The sequence below is a fragment of the Suricata suricatta genome, chromosome 8 (assembly GCF_006229205.1).
Source record: "Suricata suricatta isolate VVHF042 chromosome 8, meerkat_22Aug2017_6uvM2_HiC, whole genome shotgun sequence".
Lineage (NCBI taxonomy): Eukaryota > Metazoa > Chordata > Mammalia > Carnivora > Herpestidae > Suricata > Suricata suricatta.
The window spans coordinates 73,103,177-73,115,757 of NC_043707.1; the positions used below are offsets into that span (position 1 = coordinate 73,103,177).

Consider the following 12,581-nt stretch of genomic DNA (forward strand, 5'->3'; position numbering starts at 1 on the left):
CTTTCCTTTTATATTGCCACATTTGTAAGGCTAGATTTTCCCAGAATTTGCTCACCGACCTGACTACTAAAATGTACTATAATAACCTCTTTGTTTTCCCCACCCAGTTGAAATCACCTTCTTCCCGATTCTTGTTAAGAAGCTCTTTCAAAGTATTTAGTGAAAAACTGGGATCTGTTCCAGGTTCTTCCTTCACCAAAGTTACACTAACTGGTCTGTGGATTATTCCATCAGCCTCGGCAACACCATTATTAGTCTGCCACCCATCTAAGGAAACTGTTGATGCTGAGTAAATATTTCCTAAGTGATCCATTATAGGAAGCAAATATAATTCTGGTTGAAGAGCCTAAAACATACAGAAAATTAAAAAAAAATTGGTTTGTAATTTAAAGAACAGTAAGTTAAAAAATTAGTGTTATGTTTAAAATGTCATATTACATACATATGGAGGGGCAAATGACTTGAGTTTCAGTTCTGATTCTTGCCTTGCCTTCACCTAGAAACAAATAAATAAGAAAAAAAATAAAACTTTTGTATATTTTCAATTATTTTTAATCCATTTTGTTTTTGTAGAAGGCACTTATCTGTGACATAGAAATCAAACCTAAAAGCTAACAACTAAGGCTAGAGTCCAGAAAGTGTAGAATATAATCCTATTTCTATCCACTGTACAAAACATAAAAGAAATCCCATGTCACTTTGTGGTAATGACTATGGCTATCACTAGCATGGACTCACCATATGCCAAGCACTATTCTAAGTGCTTTACATGTAATAGCTCAGTTAATCTCCACAATTCTATGTGATAGGCGCACATATTAGTTCACTGACAACAAAAGTGAGGCAAAGAGAAGTTAAATAACTTGCCCATGATTTTATAACTAGAAGTTTCCAAGTTGGGACTCAAAACCAGGTAATCTGGCTTCAGAGTCCAACGCTGTAAACTTTATTTCCTAAGTATATAATCCATGGAGTTCGTTTGTTATTCACCCATCCACTGACTTAACAAATATGAGGGCATACTATGGGTTAGGCAGTATATGCTACAGTAGGAGATACAATAGTAAACAAGATGAAGTCTTTGCTTTCATGTAGCTTCTATTCTACTTACGAGAACAGATGTTCAAGAAACATGATTTAGGAAAACGATATGTGATTTATGAAAACAAAAGAGTGATAGAATAGACAGTAACATGAGAGAAAGAGTATCTAAAAACTTGGTGGTTAGAGAAGGCCCTTTTGAAAAGATAATACTTGAGCTTGAGACCTGAATTATGAAAAGACAAAGGAAACTAAGGGGAAATCAAGGGGAAGTAATTTCCAGGCAAGTTCAAAGACTATAAATCAGAATGAAGTTTGCTGTATTTGAGGACCAAAGAAAGATTTTTGTGGTTGAAATGGAGAACCGAGGAGAGAAACAGCAGTAGATGAAATCTAAGAAGCAGCCTGCTCCTTAAGCCCTCTGTATCTCTGGCCTAAAACTGCAAACATCTCCTAGTTCCAATCCCTGCCTCCAGCCTCTTCAGGCTCTCATCATGTCACCTTTTGATCAAAAACTCTAATGTTTCAGAAACAAACAAAACTCATTAATCTGGCATTCAACAAATGACCTTACACAAATGACTTTACAATCTCTTCTCTACTATTTCTTTTCATACCCTGTTCCAATTAAAAAAAAAAAACACCACTCTTTCTTAGTTTGTCTGCTTTCCATTTCTCTGCTCATTCTATTTTCTCTGCTCAGAAAGCTTTTCCCACCCAACATCTTTGCAAGATCAAATATTTATCTTACAAATCTAAACCATCTCTTCTTTGTCAAGTTCTCCATCTCCCCTCTTCTCCTGAAAGTAATCCCTTTTTCTTCTGAATATACAAAATATGCTAATTTTCCTCCACTACTGCACTGAATACTCGTTAAGGGCAGGATCCATATCCAATTCTTTTTTCTCATTTTACTTATAGAAAAACATCAATAAATATTTGTTGAAAACAGTAAAATATTAGAAGGACTTTGGAAGTTCACTTAAGTTACCTTTATGAAGGTCCCTTCCAACCTAGGATTCTGTGATTGATATTTTATAATTTTAGATATCATGAAAAAGCAAAGTTATGAGAACTGTTCTTCTCCGCCTTTGAGAAAAACTTAAAGATGAGTAAATTAATAATATAACATACTGAATAGAACTCAAAAGATAAAAACTTCAAATCCAGCTACTGATCCTGAGAATTCCACATAGCAAATTCCTTAATAGTACTAATCTGGAGAGAAAATGTCTAATTTTTTTCCATTATCATTCATTGTTTAATTTGTCCAATAAGCATTTAAATGTCTTTAGGAGCTAAACACCTTGTTAGGCACTATATAAAGACAATAGTGAATAAAATAAAGTCCTTGCTCACAGGGAGCTATAGTCTAAAAGCAGAGTCAGATGTTAAATAAATAATCTCATAAATATATACTAATGATATAACATGTTAACCAGAGTGGAAAAAGAATATACTGCATTTTTGTTTAAATATGGAAAGTCAGGGGCGCCTGGGTGGCTCAGTCGGTTAAGCGTCCGGGTTCCGGCTTCGGCTCAGGTCATGATCTCACAGTTCGTGGGTTCGAGCCCCACGTCGGGCTCCGTGCTAACAGCTAGCTCAGAGCCTGAAGCCTGCTTCGGATTCTGTGTCTCCCTCTTTCTCTGACCCTCCCCTGCTCCTGCTGTCTCTGTCTTTCATAAAATAAATAAATAAATAAATAAAAATAAAAAAAAAAAGAAATATGGAAAGTCATGATAAAAGAAATAAACCTTATGTTGATATGAGAAACCAGAAACTTTGAGATCCAATGGCTTGCTTAAGAATTTCAGCTAAAGAAATTGTACTAAGAAAACTCTGCCATTAAATCACAGAAACTACAAACGGCTGTTCAACAGATAATAGCTGAAAACCCCCAAAATGTATGTACATATGTTGGAGTCCTATCATTTCACATCAAATGAAGTTAGCTGTGGCCCAAACAATGAGGATCCATTTTTGTCCAGAACACAAGTACTTATTTAAAGTGTTTTTAACACTATCATTTAAATTTAAAAATACATATTACTTATATAATCACATTTTAACTTTGTCTTCCTTTTCTTCCCAAGGATATGCACACCCATCATTTGTGTCCAATAATATGCTAATTAAAGACCTATCTTTTTTAAAAATGTTTATTTTATTTTTGAGAGAGAGGGAGAGAGAGAGAACGAGAGAATGAGTGGGGGAGGGGTACAGAGAAAGGGGAACAGAGGATCCAAAAAGGGCTCTGACCTGACAGTAGTAAGCCAGATGCCGGGCTCGCTCTGAACTCAGGAACCTAAGATCATGACCTGAGCTGAAGTTGGTTGCTCAACCAACTGAGCCACCCAGGTGCTCCACAGCCCATCTCTTCTTAATGATCTATGTATTTAGCAATACTGCCATTTCATTATGATTCAGATTACTTATCTCATATTAAGAAGCTGAGTTGATAAGCATTTAAGAAACATAATTTCTTAAGGTATGCTTTCTTTAATCAAAAGGAAAAAAGTAAGTAAACTTACCACAGCTAGATTATTTCCAATGCATTTCAGAAATAAAAATTTTTCTGCAACAGCATCTTCACCAAGAAACTCACCAAGACGCTCTCTCAGGTCTTGTAAAGTAAGGTGAGGCGATACTCTGAAATATGACATTGCCTTATAAATGTAAAATGAAATAGGTTTCAGCTATACTGCAAATTTGATACCTTAATTGATACATTAGTCAGCTATCTCAAACATAAACACTAATTTAATACATCATATATGGCTTAATATATTGTGTTCTTATATTGCCTGGCACTTTGTAAAACTTTGGGAAATTTAAAAAAATGATTATGCAAATGAATACTGTTTATAAAAGTCCTTTCTGTACTGAAAAGGAAAATACTTGTCTATTTTTCTCATCCACTTCCAAATGGTATTATTTAAAAAAAAAACTTTGTTATGGAACTTATACATATATTAAGGAATGATTTACCCACAGATATTTGTTTTGGAAGTTTGACAAGATTAACCGGTGCTTAAAAATTTCTTTGATGATCAAATGTTGTCAGACTCTACATCTTTGCTCATTAGGGACACTTCATCACTCAACATCTAAAATTTAAAGCCATCATTTATTGTTTTGAGTTGTTTTTCCAGGACCATATGGGAAACATTATATAATTAATTCATTCAACCAACAAATATTTACTGAGCACCCACTATGTGTCAGGCACTGTCCTAAGCATGGGAATACAGCAATCAACAAAAGAGACAAAAATCTCTGCCCTTACAGACTTTACAGTCTATGGTGGGAAAGAAAAAATAAAATAAGAAAAATATTTATTTTTTTATAAAAAAATAAATCGTAAGACACTGCCATTGCGAAGTACTATAGAGAAAAGTAAAGCAGGGAAAGGAGCATAGCTACAATTTAGTATAGTGATCAGAGAGGATCTGAACAAAAAAGTAATATTGGAGTATAGACCTGAAGATATAGGATACATAAGGGGAGAAAGAGCATTCTAGATTAAGAGAACAGTAGGTATAAGGGTCCTGAGGTAGGTCCATGTCTGATGTGTTCCAGAACAGAAGAGACTAGTATGCTTAAAGTGATGGCAAAGATATGAAATAGTGTCATGTATGCTTCTGTGAATGTGAAAATACACATAAACATACATATAAGTGTACATACACATATACTTAAATTCTGTTTCTATTTTGGAACAGTTCAGTCATTGTAGAAAAAACTGGTTTAACCACTATTCACAGCTTTTCAACAGGTTTCTAATTTCGGATAATTTCTCTCTATATTCTTTTTGTCTGTAACCATAGTAATATACCAGTTATACCTTTTTTCCTGGGTGGCAGTACTATGGCTAAGTGACATCTGTTCCTACAGTACTTATTACCTGTTATATGGCATTATTTATTGATAGTCTTAAGTTAGAAACTGGATCCGTCACATGGACCAGAATTTTTCACTTATAACTTAAATTTAAAAAAAAACCCTCATTTTTCTCTGCAGAAAAAAAAATTGCATTCTCAGGCACATTATAACATGACCACAAAATACTTGCCTTATAAATCCAGCTGAAATGAATTTGTTAACAACTTCTACTGAAATGGTATTTAGCTTATAGTTCCACGATCCTTCAGGGACATAAAAAACATGAAGTTCCACCAACTGAATAAATTGAGAAGACATCAGTTAAAATATTTTTAAAATGAAAGAAATCATTTGATATCCTCTAGAAATTTTAAGTTAATAAACATAATTGAAATAAACATGGAATACATGTATCTTCCTGAACAAACAAAAAAGGAAATGAAGAACCAAAAATTTAACTTGGCAACTTGGCACTTAGAGCACATCTTCTCCCTAGAAACATGTCATAGATGTGGTCTTAAGGCACCCCAGCATCTCTGACATACAGTGTTCTTTCTGTGGCTTGAAGGAAGAGTAGCAGTCCACCAAGATCAGTTTTCTGGTTACCTACCTTTCCCTCTCCCTTGATCCCCACCAACTCAGTTCTGTTGTAGTGGTTTTGTAGAATCTTTATACTTTACATATCGTATCCCTAACATAGTTGTGATGATTGCTAGTTCTCAGCAAATGCAAAAGTGTGAATACTGTGGTCTGGGAAATATTTTTGTTTCCCAGAATTCTAGAAGAATCTATTCCTGACAGTGATGGAGGGAGAAATGGTTGTTCTTATGTAGGGCATGTCTGTCAGCTTGTCTGTGCTTTTAATACCATTTTCTTGGGGTACTTGGGTGGCACAGCGGGTTAAGTGCCCAACTCTGGTTTGGACTCAGGTCATAATCTCACAGGTTCCTGGGTTTTAGCCCCATATCCGGCTCCACATTGACAGTGTGGGGCCTGCATAGGATTCTCTCCCTCTCCCTCTCTCTCTGCCCCTCCCTTGCTCATGCTCGTTCCAAATAAAATAAACTTAAAAAATTAATAAGTACCATTTTATTTTTTTAAACATTAAAAAACATTTTTTTAATGTTTGTTTATTTTTGAGAGAGACAGAGTGCAAACAGGGTAGGGGCAGGGAGACAAAGAATCAGAAGCAGGGTCCGGGCTCTGAGCTGTCAGCACTGAGCGCAATGTGGAGCTCGAACTTGTGAACCACAAAATTATGACCTGAACCAAAGTCGGACGCCCAACCAATTGAGACATCCAGGTGCCCCAATGCCATTTTCTCTTCTAGTAAGGTTTTGTTAAACCTTAATTAGAATCCATCTCCTTAGACGAATATTCAGATAACCACAACAGAAACAGAACAATTACAGCAAATATAGTCTTATCTTTTAGTCTAATGAAGTTTGTTATTCATTGCATATTAAAACTCAAATGATTATACTTTACAATATTAAATACCTGAGTAATACTTTAAAAATTTGATAATGACCTACCATTAATATTAGTAACTTTTATAGGAGATGAAATGGGTTTAACTGAATGTTTTGCTCAAGTTGTTTTTATAGACCAAGTAAATTACTTCTATACATTTGATGTGTGTATAGATATGATGTAAAAGTTTGCCATATGTTGTATTGTGAACACCAGAGCATTTAAAAGATAATTCCCTTACTATACTATTCATAGCTAACACTACATTATTTTTTTAAGTTTACTGATTTATTTTGAGAGAGAGAGAGAGCACAAGCAGGGTAGGAACAGAGACAGAGGGAGTGCAGAGCCTGATGTTGAGCTCAAACTCACAAACTGTGAAATCATGACCTGAGCCAAAATCAAGAGCTGGACACTTAACTGACTGAGCCACCTGAGCACTCCTACATACACTATTAATATAATAATATTTAATAGCTACACAAATATTTGCTCAACCTTCAGAAGTCTTTAGTATATATGACCTTATCCTTTATATAAATGCATTAATATTTTACAGGAGAAAAAATGTTTATTGAACTAAAACACTTTACTTTGTTTTCATAAAGTAAATTCTGTCAATGTTTTTATAATAATTCATGAACAATAATTCAAAATGCCTGTATAGGTTTAATTCCATAACTGAATGAGTAGGCAATACAGAGAAAATATAGTTAATAAAACATTTCTTGGCCTTTGAAACATTTTGTAATGTAAAATAACTTATAGTGAATTTATTTATTCCCTCAACAAATACTTACTGGATGTCTACCATGTGGCAGCACTAGTCTAGGCATTAGGGACATGCAGTGAGTAAAACAAAGATCCTTGCCTGTGTACAACTCTACCTTCTAATGAGGTATCAGGACAAGAAGTGGGAGGCAAGGCTGTGCCAAAACCTCAGTAATCAAGATAAATACAACATTAAAAAAAAACCTATTCAATGCAAAAACTTTCATGATAAGCAAAATATCAAAAATTTAAATACAGAGAGAAGTTAATACTACTATTAGAACCTGAGACTAAAGTAAACATATGAAACTCAATACATGTTTCTTAAAAGAAATACATTTCTGGGGGCACCTGGGAGGTTCATTCAGTTAAGTGTGTCTGACTCTTGGTTTTGGCTCAGGTCATGATCTTATGGCTCACGGATATGAGCCCTGCATTGGACTCTGTGCTGACAGCTCAGAGCCTGAAGGCTGCTTCAGAGTCTGTGTCTTCCTCTCTCTGTGCCCTTCCCCTGTTCGTGCTCTGTCTCTTTCTGTCTCTCAAAAATAATAAATAAATGTTAGATATAGATTATAGATATATAGATATATATATTTCTTGGGCTCCCTGGGTGGCTTAGTCGGTTAAGTGTGTGACTTCAGGTGAGGTCATAATCTCAAATTCCATGGGTTTGAGCTCTGCGTTGGGCTCTGTGCGGACAGCTTAGAGCCTGAAGCCTGCTGTAGATTCTGTGTCTCCCTCTCTCTCTGCCTTTCTCCTGCTCATGCTTTGTCTCTCTCTCAATAATAATAAAACGAAAAACAGACAAAATAATTTCTTAATGGTTATCTTTTTCCAGAATAACAAAGCAGTTGAAAAAATACTAAAAATTTTTAAAATACACATTAGGGGTGATCGGTTGAGCATATGACTTTGGCTCAGGTCAGGATCTCACTGTTCATAGCTTTGAGCCCCACATCAGGCTCTGTGCTGACAGCTCAGAGCCTGGAGCCTGCTTCTGATTCTATCAGATTCTATTTCTATTTAAAATGCTACTAGTAGGATTTTTTTTTTTTTGGCATCAATTTTTCACTAAGAAAAAAACCCTTGTACTGAATTATTTAATTGTGGAGGGTTTTCTGGGGGAAGGGGCTTAAATTTTGCACCCAAGGCAAATGACTCAATTGCCTCAGACTAGACTCAGGCCTGTGAGGGACTAAGACAATAAACAGTAAATATAAAACACTCATAAGTTATATAGCACATTAGACAGTGGTTAGTATGGACAAAAAAAAGTAAGTGGAGCAGGATGAGGAAAACTGAGAAGATAAAAAAGGAAATAGGTTTCAGGTTTGTTTGTTTTTTAATTTGAAAGGGAGAGCAAGAGAGAGAGAGAGAGAGAGAGAGAGAGACAGACAGACAGACAGAGAATCTCAAGCAGGCTCCACCACACAACTGTGAGATCATGACCTGAGCCGAAATCAAGAGTTGGTTGCTTGACTGATTGAGCTACCCAGGCACCTCAGAAAAGGCGAGATTTGGAGCACCTGGGTGGCTCAGTCAGTTAAGTGTCAACTTCGGCTCTGGTCATGATCTCACGGCCGGCCCGTGGGTTTGAGCCCGGCATCAGGCTCTGTGCTGACAGCTCAGAGCCTGGAGCCTGCTTCCAATTCTGTGTCTCCCTCTTTGTCTGCCCCTCCCCTGCTCATTCTCTGCCTTTGTCTCAAAATAAAAATAATAAAGACATTTAAAAAATTTAAAAAGACAAAGGCGAGATTTAAGTAAAAACTTCAGGTGAAGAAGAAATTAGCCAAGTGATGATGTAGAGATAAAGAGTTGTAAGAAGAACTAAAGCAAAAGTCTTAAGGTGAGAAAGTGCTAGTATTATTAAAGCAGAGAGAGTGCGGGAGAGAGTGGTAAAAGATAAAGTAAGAGAAATGAGGAGGACAAGGAACAAATTAAATAGGGTCATCCAGGCCATTGTAAGGTCTTCATCTTAGAAAATGGGAAACCAATATAGCGTTTATAATAGAAGCACATTTGACATTCATTTTATATTCTTGTTATTTTAATATGAAAAAATTCTAAACATACATATAAGTAAAAGGAACAATACTATGAATACCCAAATACCTACTACTTAGATTCAAAAGTACACATCGTGCCACATTTACTTCCCTCCCTCCCCCACACTTTATTTGTAAAGGCAGAAATGGTACATGCAGCACCTTATTTGGATGTGCCTGCAGTCTTGGAAGCTTGTCTACCCTGCCTTCTCCTACAATCAGACCTTGAGAGCTTGTCTTGAGGCTCTAGCAGGGGACCAGAACTACTCATATACCCTTTGACTAAAAAATGGTCCCCCCTCTATGGGGAAGGTTCAACCCAGCACACAAGTTTTGGAGGGACACACATGGAGCTGTGAGGGAGAAAGGGACACTCACCTCCCCAGCCAGATCTGTCAGATCAACCCTGGTGATCAACAGGGTGACAGATATTGCAACAAGATTGTCTTCATATCCTCTCTCCCTCTCTGAACAAACCATTCAAAGTAAATCTGACATCATGAAAATATAATCCTAAATACTTTGACATCCATCTCCTAAAAATAAGGACTTGTCTAATATAATCACAGTACTATTTTCACGTTTAAGAAAATTAACAATTCCTTAATGTAAAATAATATCCACTCCACATTCAAATTTCCTTAATTGTCCATTTGTCCTCCAAATATTTTTTAAATTTTTTTATGTCTTTTATTCATTCTTGAGAGACAGACACTGCAAGCAGGAGAGGGTCAGAGAGAGAGAGAGGGAGACACAGAATCTGAAGCAGGTTCCAGGCTCCGAGCCAGCTGTCATCACAGAGCCTGACGCGGGGCTCGAACCCACAAAACAGGAGATCGTGACCTGAGCCGAAGCCGGTGCTTAACTGACTGAACCACCCAGGTGCCCTCCAAATATTTTTCAATCTAGAATCCAATCAAGGGTAACACATTGCACTTGGTTTGTCTCATCTTTAAAAATCTTAATCTGCAAGTTTTTTCTTTTTCACTACTGTAGTTTCATTTTTTATGTCATCTTTTTTTTTTATCATGAAAAGTATATCCTGTAATCTCCATCCCCTATTTTCCTCATTCCATCTCCTTTCCCTTTCCCATAACCATCAGTTTGTTTTCTATAGTTAAGAGTCTGTTTCTTGGTTTTTTTTCTCTCCCTTTTTTGCCCTTTGCTCATTTACTTTGTTTCTTAAATTCCACATACAAATAGTCTCATATTGTATTTGTCTTTGAGTTATTGTACTAAGCATTATACACACTCTCTAGCTCTATCCGTGTTGCAAATGGCAAGATTTCATTCTTTTTAATGGTAGTATAATATCCCATTGTGTATATGTATGCACACACATGTATAAAAAATTATAAAAACAATTCACTCTTTTATATATGTAAAATCATTCTTTTATCCAATCATGCAGTGATGGACACTTGAGCTACTTCATAGTTTGGCTATTATAAATGATGCTGTAATTAACACAGGGGTGCATGTATCCTTTTGAATTAGTTTTTGTATTCTTTGCATAAATACCCAGTAGTGAGATTGCTGGATTGAAGGGTAACTCTACTTTTAATTTTTTGAGGAATCTTCATAATGTTCTGCACAGAGGCTGCACCCATTTACATTCCCACTGGCACTGCAAGAAGTTTCCTTCTTCTCCATATCCTCTCTGACACTTGCTGTTTCTTGCGTTTTTGATTTTAACCATTCTGACAGGCAGCAGGTAATTCCTCATTTTGTTTTGTCTTGTTTTGGCTTGTATTTCCCTGATGATGAGTGATGCTGAGTATCTTTTCATGCCCCTGTTGACCATTTGGATGTCTTCTGCCCATTTTTTATCAGATCATTTGTTTTGGGGGTATTGAGTCATATCAGTTCTTTATATATTTTGGATACTAACCTTTTACCAGATGTCATCTGCAAATATCTTTTCTCATTCCAAAGGTTGCTTTTTAGTTTTGTTGAATTGTTTCCTTCACTGTGCAGAAGGTTTTTATTTTGATTTGTCCCAAGTTCGTTTTTGTTTCCCTTACCTGAGGAGACATGTCTAGAAAAATATTGCTATGGCCAATGTCAGGAAAATTATTGCTGGCCTCTTCTCTAGGATTTTTTATGGTTTTAGGTCTCACATTTGGTCTTTAATCCACTTTTTTATTTTTTGTATGGTGAAAGAAAGTGGTCCAGGTTCATTCTTTTGCGTGTGGCTGCCCAGTTTTTCCAAAACATTTGTTGAAGAAACTATTTTTTCCATTGAATATTCATTTCTTCTTTGTTGAAGATTAATTAACCATAATAATGGATTTCTGGGTTTCCTGTTATATTCCATTGATCTATGTGTCTATTTTTATGTCAGTACCATACTGTTTTAATTGCTACTTCTTTGTAACAGGACTTGAAATCTGGAATTGAGCTTCCTCTAGTTTTGTTTTTATTTCTCAAGATTGCTTGGGCTATTTGAGGTCTTTTGTGGTTCCATACAAATTTTAGGATTATTTGTCCTATTTCTGTGAAAAATGCTATTGGTGGGGCACTTAGGTGGCTCAGTCGATTGTGCATCTGACTCTTGGTTTCAGCTCAGGTCATGATCTCACAATATGTGAGTTCAAACCCTGTGATGGGCTCTGGGCTGGTGGTGCAGAGACTGCTTGGGATTTGCTCTCCTCTATCTGCCCCTCCCTCCTGCTTGCTCGCATTCTCTCTCTCAAACATAAACAAAAAACCATTTGAGTGGGGTTTATTAAAAAAAATTGCTATTTGTATTTTGATGGGGATTGCATTGAAAATGTAGATTGCTTTGGGTAGTTTAGACATTGTAACAATATTTGCTCTTCTAACCCATGAGCATGGGATGTCTTCATGTCTTCTTGAATTTCTTTTATCAGTGTTTTACCATTTCCACAGTACAGGTTTTTCACCTCTTTGCTTTAGTTTATTCCTAGATATCTCAGTGTTTTTGAGGTATGTGGTATTGTTTTCTTAATTTCACTTCCTGCTGCTTCATTATTAGTGTATAGGAATGGAACAGATTTCTATACACTTATTTTGTATCCTGAGACTTTGCTGAATTCATTTATATGACTACTAGTTTTTTAAGTGGAGTCTTTAGGGTTTTCTATATATGTCATTTGCAAATAGTGAAAATTATGCTTCTTCCTAACCAATTTGGATGATTTTTATGTTGTCTAATTGCTGTGGCTAGGGCTCCCAGTACTATGTTGAGTAAAAGTGGTGAAGAGTGGATTCTTTATCTTGTTCCTGACCTTAGGGGAAAAGCTCTCAGGTTTTCACCACTGAGTATGATGTTGGCTATGGGTTTTTCATATAAGGCCTTCATTATGTTGAGGTGTGTTCCCTCTAGACCTACTTTGCAGAAAATTT

At 36.1% G+C, this 12,581-nt stretch overlaps 1 protein-coding gene across 1 annotated transcript in view; it reads right to left on the minus strand.

Annotated features, from left to right (window-relative positions):
* Positions 1–12,581, minus strand: part of SPATA1 (spermatogenesis associated 1) — a 56,176-nt gene that overhangs the window by 26,941 nt on the left and 16,654 nt on the right. Inside the window, 4 exon segments of the mRNA XM_029950136.1 lie at positions 118–346; positions 443–496; positions 3,573–3,690; positions 5,114–5,220. Of these exon segments, the coding sequence (XP_029805996.1) occupies positions 118–346; positions 443–496; positions 3,573–3,690; positions 5,114–5,220 (508 nt within the window).